Here is a 19,467-nt window from a genome sequence, read left to right on the forward strand (position 1 = left end):
ACCTTCAAGTTGTATCCAAAATTCAACATCTTGGCACCTCTGCTGCTGTCACCTGGACCAAACCAAAATCATCTCTGCAAAGTAGGATTTCAGTAGTCTTCTAATTGGTCTTCCTACTTCCTACTTGCCCCATATAGTCTATTGTCAATGTTGGCCCTCCCCCTGAGTCCTTCGGTATGCTTGTTCGCTAAATGCCTTTAAAAATCATTACCATTGGTTGTTGATGGAATTAAGACAATGATTGAGACAGAGCCTGGCCGGCTTTTGAGGGTTAGGGGTTTCTTCAGCAATTGAGGTGTTAAGGGAAGTTGAGATTTCATCCTGGGATTGTGCTCACTCTATAGCAGCGTTTTTCAACCGCTGTTGCCTGGTGTGCCGTAGGTGCAGACAGGACAAGAATTTTATAATTTTTCACTATTTTGTTTACTTAATATTTCATAATAAAGTAATTATAAAATACTTTCTTTGTGTTTATTTGATTCCTATTCAAGAGAATTACTTTATATATAGTCAATATAGGCACAGAGTTAAATTTTTTAACATTTTCTAATGGTGGTGTGCCTCGTGATTTTTTTCATGAAACAAGTGTGCCTTTGCCCAAAAAAGGTTGAAAAATACTGCTCTATAGTGCATTTATGTTGATCTCCAAAATCCTTGGCTATGACTGACCCCACAGTCCTACCAGTGCTTGTCATGACTAATGAACTCTTCAAAGTACTTTCCTTGTACCTCTGTTCAATGTTTATCGTTTGCCCATGCTTATCTTTTCCCCAACCAGACTCTGAGTTCCTAAAAGGCGAGATTTTGATGCAATCTGGCTTAGCCCTGCTCCTCCTCCAAACCCTCCCACCCTCACCCTGGAACTGGGATCCTTTTACCAGTTGGAGGGAGAGCAGTTAAATGGAGTCTAGCAAACATGGAATGAGCGGCTGGTATGTGCCAAGCACTGTGCCTGCCATGGGTGGTGCAATGTCCAAGGGGCAGCCACCCAAATCCAAAGGGTGTTAGGACAGAGGGCCTGGGCAAGCCACGGTGAGAAAGCTGAAGAGCAGGGGAAGAAGAGGAGGAGGAGGAGGAGGAGGAGAAGGGAGGGGGAAGGGAGGAGGGGAGAGGAGGAGTGAAGGGTGGGGAGGGGAAGGAGGGAAAGGAGGAGAGGGGAGGGGAGGGGAGAAGAAAGAGAGAAGGGAGGAGGAAGGAGGAAAGAGGGGAGGGAAGGGAAGGGAGGGGAGGAGGAGAAGGGAGGGGAAAGAAGGGGGAGGAGCTGCAGCGGCGGCCACGCGGCTCGCCCCGCCCCTCTGATCGGTGCCCATGGCTTCGGCCTCCTCCGTGGCCGCGTCGGGCCGCGGCGCCCGGGACCTGCTGCAGTTCCTGCGGCTCGTGGGGCAGCTCAAGGTGCGCGGGGCCGGGCGGGGAGCGGCGGGGCCCGGGTGCGAGCTCCGCGCCCTGCGCCCCGGGGCCCGGGGCTGCCAGGCCGGCCGACCGACCGACCCCGGCCGAATGGGGTCTAAACAGCCGAGTGTCCGGGTCGGGGTGGCCGCCCGGGTTTCGGAGGGAGGAGTGCCCTGGGCGGGGTGGCTTCCGAGCAGCCCTCGGCCCCCTGGTTGGCCCCGAACGCCCGATCTCGGGGGCTCAGCTGGGGGGCCGGCTGGCACTCGGATGGGGAAGAGCGAGCCTTCCTGGTTTACGCTGCAGGTAGGTGGAGTGACGTCACTTCATGCCCCCCCTCCACACACACACCCCTCCCCCCCCCGCCCCCCGCCGCTCCGTTACGTCTTTGCTAAATTTCTCTACGTTCAATCTCCAAAATGACCTGTTTCCTGCCACGTTTACTGCTGTTTATAAAATTCTTGAGAAATGTAGACTTCTTAGGGGGCAGTGCAGTCTCACAAGAACACATGTGATGCGAATCGAAGGAAGGAAGAGCCCTTAGACATGCCTGGATCCCGCTGCTTCCGAGTTTGGAAACCTGTCACCCGGTCAAGTTCAGGGCTTTCCCCAGTGTTTTCCCCTCTGAGTCTGCCCCGTGGCCTTGTTGGAAGGCACACCTCCCCAAGCCTTGCAGTTATGAAAAATAAGCTGCTTTACACTTTTAGTTTTGTCTAGAGGACGGGTGTGGGTTCCGAGCCGTGTAAGTCAGTAACAGAGTCCCTCGATTATTCGACTTTTGTGTTGTGTGCTTATGAATTATCCCCCCCACCTCTTCCTCATTCTCTGCTGACTTCGCTGCTTTACTTGGTTCCTGTTACTTACACGTACTAGTATTTTTTAATACGTCCTGAAACCAGTTCTGTGCCCTATTCCCTGGGTTTCTATTGAACAGCATAGCAGATAGTTAAAATACTTATTTTTATAAACTTCTTTCTCTCGTTCATTTTCACTAGAGAGTCCCTCGGACTGGCTGGGTGTACAGAAATGTCGAGAAGCCAGAGAGCGTGTCGGATCACATGTACAGGATGGCAGTTATGGCTCTGGTGACCAAGGATGATCATCTGAACAAAGACAGGTGGGCTGTGAGCTTTGGCGCCTGGCAAGCAGGGTCTCTGCCCTGTGATTATGCACCCCTTTTCATGACTGAGGCCTGTGTCAAATTCTTGTAGTTTATACATAGCAAAAAAAAAATTATTTGAGGCAACCTGTATAGGTTCAGGGCGTGGGGAGGAGAACTGTGTGTGTTGATTGCTTCATTTGTTAATTGCACTCTGGGTTTGTTTTTTTTTTTTTTAATTTATTTTATTGATTTTTTACAGAGAGGAAGGAAGAGGGAGAGAGAGTTAGAAACATTGATGAGAGAGAAACATCGACCATCTGCCTCTTGCACACCCCCTACTGGGGATGTGCCTGCAACCAAGGTACATGCCCTTGACCGGAATCGAACCTGGGACCTTTCAGTCCACAGACCGACGCTCTATCCACTGAGCCAAACCAGTTTCGGCAACTCTGGGTTTTTTCTTGGCAAGTGAAAGAGCCTGCTTTGGCTAGTGTGGCTCAGTTGGTTAGGTGTAGTCCAGTGTCCCCAAAGGTTGCAGGTTCAATCCCTATGCAAGAGGCAGCCGATCGATGTTTCTCACATCAGTGTTTCTCTCTACCTCTCCCTTCCTATCTATAAAATCAATAAAAATATTAAAAGAAAAAAGAATGATTGATAACTTCAGGTTATAATGCTAGATGATCTGGTTATAGCATTTACTTACTGATACAAAATTCAGAAACAATCATTTCTCTAGTAAAGTAGTTAGATGGCCAAATGAGGACCTTGATAGAAAAAAATGAATAGAATTGGACAGATCTGAGTTCAAATCCAGCAACCAGATTGATGTTATCAAGCTTTTAAAATGATATTTGAAAAACCAGCCATTTCTAAAAATATATAGGCTATTTCCTCTGCACAATACTCTCATTTATGGTGTTGAATATTACTAAGCAGTTTTTAAAATATATATATTTTTATTGATTTCAGAGAGGAAGAGAGAGAGAGAGAAACATCTATCGGCTGCCTCCTGCACACCCCACACTGGGGATCGAGCCCATAACCCGGGCATGTGCCCTGACGGGGAATCAGACCGTGATCTCTCCTGGTTCACAGGTCCACCTTCAACCACTGAGCCACACAGGCCAGGCTTAACAAGCAGTTTTGATTCAGAACCTTTGAAGGTTTTCATCATATAGTTACTTTAGAAAATACTGCATTGAAATACTCTGAGGGTGGAGAAAGAAAACGATATTATGTAACTTCAAAACAGTATAGAGAAGGAGACTGCAGTGAATATGCTTCTGTGTAATTATCCACCATTTCTTGCCTGGTCAGATGTGTACGCCTAGCCCTGGTTCACGATATGGCAGAATGCATCGTTGGGGACATAGCACCAGCAGATAACATCCCCAAAGAAGAAAAACATAGGCGAGAAGAGGTCAGTGTTAACTGTAGACTCCACAAGAGACCGCCAGGAAAGCCCGTGGCTGAGGCACAGCCGAGTCTTAGACTGGTCGGAGAAGGGAGTGTGCCACTTCGGCGGGGTCTTAGTGTGCAGGAAGGGAAGGGGACCGTCCGGGGCGGGTATTTACAGTGGCAGAGCCTGGGCTGGAGCATGCTTACATGGACCTCGCAATAAGGGCAGCTAGTCGAGGCCACAGACTGCGCAGAGTTTAGGACATTCGAGTCGTGGGTTGGTGGGACTGATCAGGCAGAATCTTAAAGACACTCTTGAAGAGTAAGCCATTAGTGCTCACTCTGAATTGGGTAGTTTATATTGTAGTTTTAGCTTTTCTGGAAGCAAGGGTTTCCCTGGAGTAGGAGCCAATTTTAACACCAGAACCGGAAAGTATGCCTGCTCCCAGCCTTGTTTAGCCCACGGACTGCAAACTACGTTGGCTTCCATTCTCATTCGTATGTGGACAGAGAGAGCATAGCTTTCATTGGGACAATGGAAATAGCTGGAACTTGAAGGAATTCTTTATGCAGGTTAAGTTCTTTGGAAAGAAGTTCTATAAATTACAAGTATAATCATTTTTGTAATTGTTTGTTGGATTTTAAATTAGTTCTTTAGTGGTCAGAAGTAAGGAAATGTTTGTATTAGTAAGAAAGGAACGACATCAATAAAATGGGAAATCAGTATCCGTTCGGGCTGTAAGCCCAGAGGCCAGGGCCAAAGAGGAAGACATGCTTACAGCAGAGGCCACAACATCCGAGAGGGATTTTGATGCTGAATAGCTGGTTCTCAGTTCAGGGATCATTGCAAGCTGCTTTCACACTGGGCCAGAAATCCTAAACTGCTGAGTGGACAAGCCCTTTATCAAGATGGTTTAACAGGACAGGTGACCTGGCTAGCTGTTCTCGGAGCTGAGGGGAGACTAACCTAGCCAACAGCGTTTTTGCCTCTCTACAGGCAGAGAAGCCATAAAGAATCCCAATTTAGGAATTCCAGCATATTCTAAATTACGGGAACGAGAGGAATAGTGTAAGGAATATTCTTCCTGCCCAAATACGGGTGTGGAACACAGGCTCAGCATCGTCACAGCCTACAGAAAGGGCGGAAGCTAAGGAACTGTTTCTCCATAGTTTAGACTGTTGTTGTGAGGTGACCTCTTTCTGAGGTATAGACGTCTCTAATCATTCTCTGTGTTATACACCTGGAACTAATGTCATACTGTATGTCAGCTATAGCTGAACAATAATTTTTTAAAATAATCTAAAAAAGAGAAAAGAAAAGCCATTCTTAAAAAAAAAAAAAAAAAAAAAATCCTAGGTTGATTGACAGAAATGATTTAAACTGGGACCAGTTAGCTCAAGATACTGAGTTACAGAAAGTAATTAGCCCTCAACCAGAGGATGTTGAGAAATGACTTATGACATAGAGAGAAAAAGGGGGGGGGGGGGAGGGAACCCCTCAAATATACATTTCAGGATATATGGCAGTTTTATTCAAGGGCACATCTTTAAGGGTACAACTGGACATTGTGGACAAGAGATCATGTACGGAAATATCAGAGGGTAACCGAAGACCTTGAAGTGTCCTAGGAAGCAGAAAAGACAGGCTGACCCTATGCAGGTCCACAGGGACATGGAGGCTTACTCCTTAAGGGAGCAAGTCAGAACCTCCTGAAGGCAAAGCGCTGTCCATAAGAAGGATCTCCAGCTACTGGGGGTGGGAGGAGACCTACTGCTGTCCTGACGAGAGCCGAGTCCTGGCCTCCTTGGAGGGCACAGAGTAGCCCTGAACCGTCAGAGGGCATGGTGCTGTCCTCCTGGACTCTGTATCCTGGCGATTACGAGAAACCTCATTAAGCCTCCTGTCTGCTGCCCACTCCTGATTCACAACAGGGTGAATACCATACTCAGAAGGGACAAGGGAAGCGTCTTTGAGAACCACAAGTTCTTGGACAAGAAGCCAAAGGGCTGGAGAGCACTGATACTCCACTGCCTCTTCCTGCTGCTGGCAAGGATTTGGGAACAGAGAGCAGGGTCTGGGAGATGAGCCATTCCTTGTGCAGATGGTCCTCATGAGTAAGAGGCTGATGTCTGAGCCATGCCTTAAGATGATTAAACGAGGGTTTCCTGGCTCGAGGTGAGTTGCACATGATGAGAAGCAGGGAGCGTCCTTTGCCCAGAGGCTCGCCAACTGCAGCAGGAAGGCTCTAAGCCGAAGGAGGAGGCAGGGAAAATACTCACTAAGCCTGGAAGGCTGACTGTTTTGAAGGCGAGAAAGTGTTTGGATGAAAGGGAGGATGGGGGCATAAAGAGAAAATGTAGGGGCCAAAAGCAGTACTGATACTTGTAGTCTGACCCCGTCCTACCAGGATAAAGAGTACTTTATATTATAACCCAAGTTGGTATGGGATGGAACATGAGACTTGAGTACATCAATGGAGGTTACGTATTTTTGTAAAGGCACAAACATTGAGACAGAAGGAGAGCTATGGTATATATGTATCTTCAAGGGTTAAAGTTGTTAAAGAACTGAGGATAAAAGAACCACCACCCTAGCTCTATGGTTGGCCAACTGCGGCTCGCGAGCCACATGTGACTCTTTGGCCCCTTGTGTGTGCTCTTCCACAAAATACCACGGCCTGGGTGAGTCTATTTTGAAGAAGTTTAAGTCTAAAAAATTTCACTCTCAAAAGAAATTTCAATCGTACTGTTGATATTTGGCTCTGTTGACAAATGAGTTTGCCGGCCACTGCCCTAGCTAGTTTGGCTCAGTGGACAGAACTTTGGCCTGCAGACTGAAGAGTCCTGTGTTCATTTCCAGTCAAGGGCACATGCCCAGATTGCAGGCTCGATCCCCAGTAGGGGGTGTGCAGGAGGCAGCCAATCAATGATTCTCTCTCATCATTGATGTTTCTGTCTCTCTCTCTCCTTTCCTCTCTGAAATAAAAAAATATTTTTTTAAAAAGAGAGAGAAGAACCAAACTATATTATGAGAGTGAACGTGACAAGATGGGGAAAATGAGAAATATAGTGAACATTTTAAACAGTGCTCAGTATGTGCCAGATAGTAAGTACTTTATGTACATAAACTATTGGAGCCACACAACAATCCTTTCCGGTAGGGACCACTGCTAACCTCAATTCACAGATGACAACCTGAAGCACAAAGAGTTTAAGTAGTAGCTTGCTCAGGTTTCCACAGAGAGTAAATGGCCAGCTGGTTTCAGACCCTCTCTGGACTGATAGTTTGTAGTGACTGCGGCACTGTTCATGTCACCAATGATGTGTGAATGGTGAATGATGCTTTTGTGCTCGTCACGTAACTGACGCAGATGTTTGCCGAAAGCTTCGTTCAGCTCAGACCTTTGGGCAGAATCTTGACGGGGATTATTTCTAAGTCTGTGTGTGAACAAGGCTAATGGGTTGGGAGTGGGAATGGCAGGGCTCACCATCAGGAAGGGAAAGGCTCGCACCTTCAGCCACGTAACCTGGACTTCTGTGGGTCGGTTTCCGAGGGTTCATTGAAAATGGTGGGCATGATTCCGTGGCAGAGGCTGCCAGACAAGGAATATCGACTACCCAAGAGGCCTGGAGAAGCGCTTCTGCTGTATAATAACCAATGATGTGGGTTTAGATCCAGGATATTGTTGCTCAATTTCAGGAAGAGAGCAATGTATTGTATATCTGTTTGTTGGTTTTTTGTTGTTTGTTTTTTAAATATATTTTATTGATTTTTCACAGAGAGGAAGGGAAAGGGACAGAGAGCTAGAAACATCTATGAGAGAAACATCGATCAGCTGCCTCCTGAACACCCCCCCACTGGGGATGTGCCCACAACCAAGGTACATGCCCTTGATCGGAATCAAACCTGGGACCCTTGAGTCCGCAGGCTGACGCTCTATCCACTGAGCCAAACCGGTTTCGGCTTGTTTATCTGTTTTGTTTTGTTTTTAATAGCATGGCAACTTGCGTCAATAGGTAGTTTATTAATAAATCAGTAATTGGATGTGGTCTCCAAAGAACCAGTTCAGTCCTGTGCTGCATTTATAGAAATGCAGGGTCTAGCTTGAGGCTGAGGTTCCCTTCTGTTCCACTTTGGTCAGACCACACGTCAGTAACTACAGTTAGCGCCGGTTGCATGACCTCAAATGGGCACGGCTGCCCTCCTTGTAAGTTGTAAATGTTGTCCAATATTCTGCTGCCCCATTGAGGTTATGTGTGAGAGTTTGAGACCAGTGCTTGGCTTTATAAGTGAGCTGAAATGTGGACATGATTAAAATGACCGTTTGATGTTTCAGGAAGCTATGAAGCAGCTAACCCAGCTTCTCCCCACGGATCTCGGAAAGGAGCTCTATGAACTCTGGGAAGTAAGTGCACGTGGTGGGTTGGGTGGTACCTAGGAGCCTGGCTCAGTGGTATTGGTTACAAGGCCCAACAGGGGTTCTTTAGGCAGAACAGTCCCTTCTGAATATGTACTTGCAACCGGGGAATAATGGAGTGGAGTGGTGTTGCATTTCATACTTTTTTTTTTTAAATGGCTCCTGAGTTTATGAAACTAATTCCTTGTATTATCTCTTAAGGAGGAAAAGACCTCAGAATTGGAAACCCTTTTACAAAATTCCTATTCTTGTGACTCCTAATTATTGTAAATACGGTGGCAGTGTCTGTTATTTTCTTAGCCATCAACAACTGGCTAAAGAAAGCTTACTGCAAAATTTACTTAACTACAACAGTAGTTTACAAATGAAAGTGCTACAACGGTCACTGAGCAAAACTTTGGATTGGGAAAACTGTAAAACACCGAGCGTTAAAGGATCCCATAATCCCCAAACCAGTAACAATTGTGTGATGTTGTAAAAGTCATTGGTTGATTCAGTTACACTTGTTAGAGAACAAGGACAGGGATCTCGGGACAAGACAGTGGCCGCCCTGGGTGTGACAGGCCTCCTTCAGAATTGCTCCTGGCCCACCAGCACCTAAAAAGACGGCCAAGGGTCAGTTTCCTTATTGGAGACGCTATGGGGTATGGATGACTGAGTGGAGGAGAGCTGTGTGCTTTTCTGCTTTCTGACATGAAGTTGCTATGACAGGGATGGGGAACTCGTTTTTTGGGTGGTGGTTGTTGTTGTTTTTTCTTTCTTTTTATTAAGGGCCAGAGGAGAAAAATGAAGACCATATGAATAAGTAGCAACACATTTTTCAGACAGAATTATAGAAATTTATTTATAGAAAGTATTTTTCCAGGCTCTTAAGCTCTCCTTACCCGATCAACACAGGCCTGCAAATGAAAGCTGCTGCAGGTCAGTAGGGTGGTCACGGGCCCAGAGGCACAGACAGGATACAAGTTAAGGATCCGTGTTTATTGGTTTGTTAGTGGAGAGGGTGAGTGTGTATGTGGGCTTCATATCAGATGTCTAAGGCAGCATTTTTCTGAACGGGATTCTCCTGCATGCTGGCTAAGCGAACAGCATTTATAGTTCTAGGGTATTTGTGGCACCATGTCAGTTGCTTATTATTGTAGGTAAGAGACTCTGTTGGTTTCCTAGGGCTGCCTCAAACTTGTCAGTTAATTGATTTCTGCAATGTTATTCACAGCTATTCTCCATTATAAATAGCTGTCAGCCTAGAGAGTCACATCTTTTTAAAAGCATTAAACATCCTTGATTATAATTTATCTTTTACCATAAAGTGTGAAGTCAGATTTTAGCAAGTCAAGAGAAAACAACTTCTTTCTCAAAGTATCACAGAAAGAAGCCTACTCCACAGCCTTCATTTTGCTTTGGAGAAATATCCCTGATTGGAAAGTAAAATTAAATAATGCCAGTACCATTATTTTTTGAGAGGAAATCCAGTGATGTATAGTTTAAAAATAAATATGTATTTTCCTCACAATTTGTTATAAAATATATTATTTCCTAATGGTTTTGTATCTTTTTTCTCATTTTCAACTGAGAAAAATCCTGGACTGCTGTGTTTAGAGAACTCTATTTATTTTTGTTAAGTAATGAAGATAAATTTGTTAAATATCTATATTATAAAAGGCCAATGGCCATAACACCATAACAACCAAATGACCGGTCACCAGGAGGTTCTCGGGCCCTACCTCCCTTCCTCCCCATCACCCCACTGCCCCCCAGGGCGCCAGCAGCATCCACGGAGCATGCGAGATCTCTCAGGATGGCGGACATGGCCCTGATGGCAGGCTAGGCCTAGGGGACCCTACACGCATATGATTTAATCATGCACTGGGCCGCTAGTAAATATATAACTGTAAACAGACATTTAAATTAAATGTAACTATTTCTAAGTGCCTTTGAAATAAAAATGTATTGGTTTTATATTAAAATTATTTCTCTGTACAATTTTAATGTCTATCAAAATTCAAATAGCTGTCATAAAAGAATAAGGCATTTAACAAAGACTAAGAAACCGTCAGTGGTTCCCATCACATTATCTTGCCAAGAAAGCATGACAGGTTCATTATAGAACACATCTGGGGTGGAATTACAATGAGAACTTGGCAGGGAAACCAGCGGGAGCACTTTGGTGTTAATAGAATGGTTCTATGTGGTATTAATTGGGACTTGTGTTCGTGTGGCATGTACAGACTTCCTGTAGCTCATTTCAGGAGTGCACTGAGGAGGGAGGGGCCAATGGGAAGAGGAAAGGTAAAATCTGCTCCGTGTCCACTTCCTTCACCACCTCCCTGCCACACACGCCATGAAGAATCCACAGATCCTGACTGGATCTAGTCATAACCGGGACAGGCTGGAGGCCTCCCTATTTAGGAAGCGAGGCCAGCCCAGCCAGCCTGGCTTAGTGGTTGCACATCAACCTATAAACCAGGAGGTCACAGTTCGATTCCCGCTCAGGGCACATGCCCAGGCTGCAGGCTCGATCCCCAGTAGGGGGGCATGCAGGAAGCAACTGATTGATGATTCTCATCATTGATGTGTCTGTCTCTCCCTCTCCCTTTCTCTCTGAAATTAATTAAAAAAAAATATTTTAAAAGAAAGCAAGGACTGATGTTCCAAGTATAAAGTGCTAACCAAAATTAAATGAGAAAGCTAGAAATTTCCTTGGAGGAAAAGGAAACCTGGCATTAGATAGAAATAATTTGAGAAGCATGAGATGCAATATTAGCTTGAAGTTAAAGGCCTACACCACTCAGGTGGACTAAAGCAGTGGTCGCCAACCGGTGGTCTGCAGACCACTGGTGGTTCATGAGGTCCGAAAGGTTGGCAACCGCTGGATTAAAGAATAATGAGATTGAAATGGAGACAAGATTCTTAACAGGAAGAAAAATGCTTACAGTGTCAATATGAACACATGAGACTTCCAGGGCTTGCATCTGGTGGGATACATGGAAGTGTGAGCACTCCTTCTGGCTGTGGAGTGACGATGTTGGCTGTGGGGTGACGATGCTGGCTGTGGGGTGACGGTGCTGGCTGTGGAGTGACGATGCTGGCTGTGGAGTGACGATGCTGGCTGTGAAGTTGCAGACTCAGCTCTGTGAAGGCTTCGTATAAGGTGGAGAGATGTGGCCAGTTGAGAACGCCCTTCCAGCTGTGACTGCTTTCAGGTACCAGAGTCAGAATTGTCCTGGATTACCCTGCCGTGAGCCCTAACCATGCTGCTCTGATTGTCCCTTTCGTAGGAGTATGAGACCCAAGCTAGCGCGGAGGCCAGATTTGTGAAGCAGCTGGACCAGTGTGAGATGATTCTTCAGGCCTCTGAGTACGAAGACCTGGAGAACAGGCCGGGGAGACTGCAGGACTTCTATGACTCCACGGCAGGTGCGCAGTGCTGCTTCCATAAGCCTCGTCACCGCGGGGCCTCCTCCTGTGTCCTGACACTGAGCCAGGGAATCTTCTCTTGTGACCTTTCCCAAGAGGAAGTGGTGGGGTTCTCGGGGAGAGCTGGCCTGGTGTGGGCAAGCATTGCCCCCCGGAGTCCGAGCTGGGTGCCCCCGGGCAGTCTCCTGACCTCGCCGTGTCCTCTCTGAGAAATGGGCATCATAGGTCGGTTTTGAGACTCAGGAGAGATGATACATGTGAAAGTGCAGTATGATCTCTGAGTGCTTCCTGGGTGTAAGGGCACGTGGAGGCGGAGGTAGAAATAGAGATTTAAGACAGGTCACACTGCTTGGGTTTGAATCCCGGCTCTTGCCCATAACATCTGTAACCTCTAGTAAATCACGTAACCTAGCTCCGGGCTTCGTTTCCTCATTTTGAAAGTACAGATAGTTACAGAATGTACTTTTCAGGGTTGTTTGAGGATCTAATGGGTTCATTCATGTGAAGTGCTTAGAAGAATACCTGGCAGTAACCCTCAGCCATCTTCATTTTGATCCAGTTTCCAGAGCGGGAGCCAGGTTTCCTGAATTAGTGACGGCTGGCGCGCCGGCCGGTGTTCCTGTCTCTGCCTGGGAGCTCTGCAGGCCCAGCCAGCCCCCCTCAGAGTAGTCAGGGAGAGCCTTTCTGGGACCTCTCGGGACCCCCCTGTGGCCCCACCAAGGAGAGGAGGGTCCCAGACCCCAGACTACGCCCCGAAATATGGTTTGCATTGTAATGGAGCTGATTGGATTTTCCTTCTCTCTTCCAGCACTAGGTCTGCTCTAGGCCTGGCCTCATTATTTCTGTATTGGGGTTTTATAACCTCCTAACTGAGCCGGCTAGACTCGCCATTCATCCTGAGGGTTTGCTTTTAAAACTGTGGCTTTCCTTTTCCTGAAAAAAAATAAAATCCTGATACTTTGCCTAAGGCCACTCGCCTCTCTCATTTCCTTCCCTAAACCTCCCTGTCAAGATGAAGTGTTCCCCTCTTTTTGCTAATCTGCCCTGGTCCAGAGTTTACCACGGTGTTTCACTGTCTGACCCGCATTGTCCGAATGATGCTCCTCCGTGGGTCTCTTCCCAAACTCACACTTGCTCACCCCACCCTAGAAGGTGTTTCAGGGCCAACACCAACTTTGTCTCATATGTCCTTTGATGTAGGTGGTGCTCAAAAAAGTTTTGGATTATGTTGTAAATAGGATAATCATAATTAAATAGGATAATGTTGTAAATAGGATAGTGTAAATAGGATAATCATAATTAAATAGGATGATGTTGTAAATAGGATGTGTTTAGGATAATGTTGTAAATAGGATAATCCTAATTAAATAGGATAATGTTGTATGCCGGGGGTCAGCAAACTATGCCCCATGGGCCAAATTGGCCCGCTGTACTTGTTTGTGTAATGTTTTATTGAAACAATCACACTCATTCTTTATGTATTGTTTATATTACTTTTGTGCTACAACAGCAGAGTTGAGTAATTTGCAAGAGAGTCATGTAAGTTCACAAAGCCTAAAATATTTAATATCTGTCTCTTTACAGAAAAGGGTTACCAGCTGTGTGTGTGTGTGGTGTGTGTGTGTGTGTATGTATTTTTTTGTTTTGTTTTTTAAATATATTTTTATTGATTTCAGAGAGGAAGGGAGAGAGCTATTGATAGAAAGCTAGAAACATCAATGATGAGAGAGAATCATTGATTGGTTGCCTCCTGCACGTCCCCCACTGGGGGGTATTGAGCCCACAACCCAGGCGTGTGCCGTTGGCCAAAATCGGACCTGGGACCCTTTAGTCCACAGGCCGACAGCCCTATCCACTGAGCCAAACTGGCTAGGGCATGCCTTCTGTGTTTTAAGCAATGATTGGGTTCTAAGATAGCATATTTTACCAATAATGTAACCAAAATATAAGTAAGTCATGTTTATGTGGTGCTTTTCATTTTAACATTATCTTCCATTGACACATTCTCAATGAAAAATGAAATATGAAAATACTAGTAAAATAAAAATGTGGGACCTGGAAGGGTCACCTAGCTAAACTCCCTATTTTCCTGAGGAAGACACTTGAGCCTGGAGAGAGGGTGACGTGCCCATAACTGAGCTGAGGTTAAACCTCATTGCCCTGAGCTCCTGCGTTTCCCTGTGGTTCCTCATTCAGACACTGCCTGGCGGCATTCCTCCTAGCTCCTATCTGGTCGATAGTTTTGCCTGATTCTCCTCCTTGTGAGCGGTGACATCTGGGGTGACGGAGAATAAGCTCCAGGTGTTCCCCTCCGGCCTCGCTCCCAACCAGAAAGAAGGATCTGGAATTGTGTTCTGCGCTGGAGTAAAACATGGGTCAGATCACAGAGCCAAGCCCCGGACAAGGCCTGGGCTCACGCTGGAGAGACTGCTGTATTTTCTCATCCTTATCTTTCTCCGTCCTCTTGCCTGGCAGGAAAGTTCCGTCACCCAGAGATAGTCCAGCTGGTTTCGGAACTCGAAGCTGAAAGAAACGCTAACATTGCTGCTGCTGCTGCTGCTGCCGCCGCCGGCGAGGCGCACTCCTGAGAAGTTCCCTGTGTTGTCGCAGTCCTGTAACAAACGTTTTCTTTCCCCATTGGATGTATTGTGTTTGCCACTGTTGGCCTGTTAAGTTTCCCCAGATGTGAGTCTGTTTATTTTCAATCGCCTGGACGCCAGCAAGAAACGTGGTATCACTGGGGCCATAAAAGAAGCCGCAGAACAGGATGTGGCCATGAAGACGCCTGGGTGAAGACTTGGCAGGGTGAGGGAGAGGGGGTGTCTTTTTATGAACTAAATAAATACCTTTTAAAACCCTAAACTTTGGAATCTTTATTGGAGGTTTTAAATCTACTGAATTTATATCCTATATTCCTGAGGGCCAGATTCATTGAACAATAGGAGATTTCATTATTGCTTTTAAAAGAACTGGTTTTTCAGCCGACTTAGTGATAAGGATCTAGGAAAAAGAATATTATCATGCCTTCTTCTCTCAGGTGAAATGCTGCTTTATTCAGGTGATCACTCTCTGGAACCAGATGTTTAATTTCGTTGTGGCCTGCTTTAGGCCTCTCATCATGGGTTTGTACACCTGCTCACAGGTTCCGACCTTCCCCCAGTTCTCTTTGTCACTTGGAGATACAGATTGGGGTTTGCAATTCCACACGGTACTTGTCTTCCTCGGTGTAGTTTTTCTTGTCTGATTTACAGACGTGCAGACTTTGGTTATAGGAATGTTTACCACCAAGTGAGTAAAAGGTAATAATAGGGCTATTGCCGGGGTCACTGGACTTGGTGTGTATGTAGGGAACACGTCAGACCTGGCTTCTTCCCCTCTTTTATAGGATGAGTAGTCTGCCCGCTGGCCTTGCTCAAGCATTGAAGGCTGCTTGGTGCAAGCCTGCTCAGTATTTCGCACTGATAGGTTTTGGTGTGGAAGATGATGCCTGTCCCTTTAATTTAAATGTCAATTTCTATTTGAAGAAAGCCTTTCCAGCTGGCAGCGTTTCTTTGGAAACTCTTTGCAGTCTCCATGGATACCCCATCTGCGGGAAGCAAGGTGCACGATCTCTTCCGAGGCAGCACACACACGTGCATATAGCTAGCTGCTCTGTGTTGAAAAGAGCAGTGCTGCTTTGCATCCAAATACTGCTGCCTCCTAACAGTATTTAAAAGGTGGTAAATGACTGGAAACCAGCAGAGGGTGGTTATTATTGGAGATATAGTTAGCAGGGAAACAGAACCACATCTATTGGTATTTTAGAGTGTATTCTAGCACAAGAAAACTCCAGATAAGGTTCAAATATTTATAACCAGGAGATTTCCTGTGGCCCTTGAGTATTATTTGGGATGTTCTGCCTGCTCTATTTTTTTTTTTTTTATAAATTCACAGAGAGACTTTCCCGGGGTGTGGGCTCAATCCCAGTAGGGGGCATGCAGGAGGCAGCCAATTGATGTTTCTCATCAATATTTCTATCACCCCAAAAACTAAAAAATATTTTTAAAAAAATGTATTTTTCTTGAGAGATACCCGCTACTTGCCTGGAATTGGTTTTCTGAATAACAAATCCTATAATTATGTTGCAGAGTAAAGGCTATTCTTGGCTTGAACTGTTGGTTCACAAGCTGGCCACCGTACGCAGAGAGCAAGGAGAGACCAAAGGAAGAGGCAGACCACTCTAGACTGATAGGGGCAGGTTTCACAAGCAAGGGACCTGGGATGGGGCTTGTCTGGCGTGGCCACAAGGTGAGTAAACCTCTGACCTGCCAGCATTCCCATTCCTGCCCTTTGGGGCCTTTTTAAGTAAAACAAGGGTTACAAGCACTGCAGCTGACAATTCAGACAAGTGACTACTGGGTGGGGAGCATACACAACGTGCAGACACCAGACAAAGGGCTCATTCACGTCTCTGGCACGATGGACAGGGCTGGCTCGAGATTTCGTGATGCTGCTTAGAATGATGTGCAATTTAAAACTCACGAATCGTTTATGTCTGGGATTTTTCATTTAATGTTGTTGGACCGAGGTTGACTGAGGGTAACAGACTGCAGAAAGGGACTCGGGGGATGAGGACTACTGTAGATTGTTTGTGGTATCATTTTGTATAGGCTTGGTCCTGACCAGATGTCATTTTGATTTGTTACTAAAAGGTCACGTCCATTGTGTGCAAATGCCTCAGCACTTCTGGAACACGACTACTGCGACTACTGCGTGGGAACTTGCACTTGCAAAGTGAGGGAGAAACAGGCAGCTCTTGAGCGATCAGGCAATACAGCAATGAAACCTTTAGCCCCGTGGTCGACAAACTGCGGCTCGCGAGCTACATGCAGCTCTTTGGCCCCTTGAGTGTGGCTCTTCCACAAAATAGCAAGGTCTGGGCGAATCTATTTTGAAGAAGTGGAGTTAGGAGAAGTTTAAGTTTTAAAAAATTGACTCTCAAAAGAAATTTCAATCGTCATACTGTTGATATTTGGCTCTCTTGACTAATGAGTTTGCCAACCACTGCTCTAGCCCAAGACTACCTTCCTACCAGCAAATGTCTTGTTCTAATCATTGATTTGGCTTGTTCATGCACATCCTATAACAAAATTTTTAAAAAAGGGAACTCATGTTATGGTCCTTATATCACTCACAGACATCAGTGAAATTGATTGCTTGCCTCCTGCATATGCCCTGACCAGGGCCCAGACCTGAGACCAGAATTGAACCTGTGACCCTTAGGTCCGCAGGCGGAGGCTCAGCCACTGAGCCAAATAGGCTAGGGTGCTTCCCCTGCTTTCTAGCTACTGTATTCCTTTTGCAGATACCCTTACATAGTCAGTTTGCCTCAGTTAACTACTATTCTATGTAGATTAGAGAGACTTTTTAGAATTGAAGTTTTAGCATCCTAAAGTAGCTGAGATTATAATTATTTATCTATCCATTTCCATGTTCATCAGATAGCAAGAGTTGTTTTAAACTAGCATCTGTAGCCCTAACTGATTTGGCTCAGTGGATAGAGCGCCGGCCTGCGGACCCAAGGGTCTCAGGTTTGAGTCCAGTCAAGGGCATGTACCTTGGTTGCGGGCACATACCCAGTAGGGAGTGTGCAGGAGACAGGTGATCGATGTTTCTAACTCTCTATCCCTGTCCCTTCTTCTCTGTAAAAGTCAATAAAATATATTTTAAAAATAAAATAAACTAGCGTCTGCAGAATTATTGCTGTCACCTTTTAAGGTCATCGATATCCCTGAAGACTTAAAGAAATTAAGAACTCAAAGTCATCATTAAAATCAACTATTTTAATTGCTTAAACAAGCGTGTGATTAATGTAGGTGAGGCGGACCACAAGCAGTTGGGTGAAATTTGCAGTGTCATCCCATTGCTGGAGACGGAGACAGCGCCCCCAGTGGGCTGACTGAACCGAAAGGGGGTGCTCACTCAGCCTTCAAAGACATGCGCATGGTAATGGCGTCCAAGCCAGAATCAAAGCAAAACAATAGCTTATGTTTGAAAAATATGTTTGAGTTACACAAAGAGAAGGGGTCATGACCAATTTTGTACTTGCTCAAATCAGGGCATTTTAAAAGATGACCCCCTGTGACTACTTAAGGGTGCGGTCGAAGGGTCCGTTATCAACACAAATACAAATGGAAATCACTTTATGGAACTCGGTGGAGAGGCCATTTGAAGGTCAAGGCCTGGGTTTTGCCAGTGCGGATTTTGGTCTTCATATCCGTGTGGGCGTGTGCGGGGGTGATGGGCTGGGGCTTGGCAGCCCTAGCACTGCAGTTCCTCCTCCTCCCGCCGGGGGGCGCCCGCCGAGCTCTGCGCGCTGGCGTGGGCGGTGGAGCTGAGCACCTCCTCAAAGCTGCCTCCGCCAGGGTTGGGCCCGCCTACTTTCGTCTGAAAGGGGCAGAGAAGCAGACATGCAGTTAGTTCATTGGGTTCTGAAATGTTTTTATAACCTTGATTATTCTCAAGTTCGGAACTACTTTTTTTCCTTCCCCCCCCTGAGACAGTCTGTAAAGGATGCGGAGAAGTCAGTCTCCTTAGGCAGAGGGCTAACTAGGATGCCATGCATGCCTGGGTTCTGGGATTGGAAGAGAAACTTCAATTTCGTACAATGGTAGCAACTCTCTCTCTCTTCTACATTCTCAATCCCTCCAGGAGCATAACCAGATCTGTGGATTCGAACTGTCTCCTCGCTCACCCAGAGAAACGATTGAATTCATAAGAAACAGAACTGGACTTTAGATTCCCCCAATCTTACAAATGTATGGGCATTTTTAGGCGATTTAGACTTAGGTTTTCCCGTTGAGATTTAACCAGGCAATCTGCATTGCTGACAAATGTCTCTTGAAAAGGCAGCGTGGCTCAACGGAACAAGATCTTTGGTCTCTGCTTTGAGAGCTGTAGATGAATGAAGGGTTAAGCCCTGGTCACTTCGCATCTTTTTGGCAGTTGCCATTACAGGAGGAAAAGCCCTTAAAATGGCCCTTTACAAGGCTCCTTTTTTGCGTCCGTGTTATTAAGCATAGACTCAGGAAGAAATAGATTTATCATTAAATAATATGATTAAGTACTTTCAAAAATTCCTTAATGAAAAGTTCTTCGAAAGAATATATATATATATATTTAAGTCAGTCAGAATGCTTAATGAAAGTCTTCATAATAGTTACATCAGCCTTTCTTTAACCATTAACAATATTGGAAAACACTCCGAGGAAAAGAAAGGTACAGAAAAGGTTGCTCTTCTCAAACTGCTGTCCACGCCCGGCTGTCACCAAGGCGATCCCTCCCAAGAACACGCACCACTGTGGGGAAGCAGCGTAGCCGCCCACCGCCCGGCCTGCCCCTTTAAAGCCTTAGCCAGGCTTCCAAAGCAGGTCAATCACTGCGAGCACACACACACTTGTCTCCAATTGTCACTAAAGTGCCTCTCTGCCTCTTCAAATCCAATCACAACGGTGGATTTTTCCATCGGCTGGGCGGTAGGGAAAGGCATTGGAGAAAGTGGCAGGTAAATGCAGGTGTCCCACAACACGTGTTCACACTTTACCAGCCGTTAGCTCAGTTTTGAAAATGAAATGTATTTAGTAAATGCTGCCTTTGTAATTATTCAACGTGTGTGCATACACTTTGGGGGGAGACCCTGTATCTCAGGCTTGGGAATCACAAATACTCAATTTAGCCGTTGCAGAAAGTAGCCGAAGACAACGCGTA

General features: G+C 45.9%; 2 protein-coding genes and 1 pseudogene across 14 annotated transcripts in view; 2 read left to right on the top strand and 1 right to left on the bottom strand.

The window, feature by feature from the left end:
* Positions 1-19,467, top strand: part of LOC311626040 (eukaryotic translation initiation factor 5-like) — a 426,341-nt pseudogene that overhangs the window by 211,560 nt on the left and 195,314 nt on the right. The window lies entirely within an intron of this gene.
* HDDC2 (HD domain containing 2) lies at positions 1,250-15,830 on the top strand. 2 transcript variants are annotated; one of them, XM_084889666.1, is made up of 6 exons: positions 1,250-1,392; positions 2,382-2,503; positions 3,806-3,908; positions 8,224-8,292; positions 11,583-11,721; positions 14,197-15,830. In XM_084889666.1, the coding sequence occupies exons 1-6, from the start codon at positions 1,309-1,311 to the stop codon at positions 14,307-14,309; spliced, it is 630 nt and encodes a 209-aa protein (XP_084745792.1). In that variant the 5' UTR covers positions 1,250-1,308; the 3' UTR covers positions 14,310-15,830. The 2 variants fall into 2 exon arrangements, with proteins under 2 accessions (XP_084745792.1, XP_084745791.1); XM_084889665.1 differs by having other exon boundaries at positions 1,294-1,692.
* TPD52L1 (TPD52 like 1) overlaps positions 17,523-19,467 on the bottom strand; it is a 55,183-nt gene continuing 53,238 nt past the window's right edge. For all 11 annotated transcript variants that reach the window (XM_084889684.1, XM_084889678.1, XM_084889677.1 and 8 more), the window contains one exon: positions 17,523-18,147. In XM_084889684.1, coding sequence (XP_084745810.1) covers positions 18,138-18,147 — 10 coding nt within the window. In that variant the 3' untranslated portion in view covers positions 17,523-18,137. The remainder of the gene's footprint in view (positions 18,148-19,467) is intronic.

This window comes from Pipistrellus hanaki (genome assembly GCF_964339955.1).
Source record: "Pipistrellus hanaki genome assembly, chromosome: 7".
In the NCBI taxonomy this organism is placed as follows: Eukaryota; Metazoa; Chordata; class Mammalia; order Chiroptera; family Vespertilionidae; genus Pipistrellus; species Pipistrellus hanaki.

Bases quoted from the DNA above. Each gene is read 5' to 3' on its own strand.
- HDDC2 (XM_084889665.1), top strand. From the start codon at position 1,309: ATGGCTTCGGCCTCCTCCGTGGCCGCGTCGGGCCGCGGCGCCCGGGAC. The intron at 3,909-8,223 runs GTCAGTGTTAAC...TTGATGTTTCAG, and splicing joins AAAAACATAGGCGAGAAGAG to GAAGCTATGAAGCAGCTAAC. The intron at 11,722-14,196 runs GTGCGCAGTGCT...CTTGCCTGGCAG, and splicing joins CTTCTATGACTCCACGGCAG to GAAAGTTCCGTCACCCAGAG.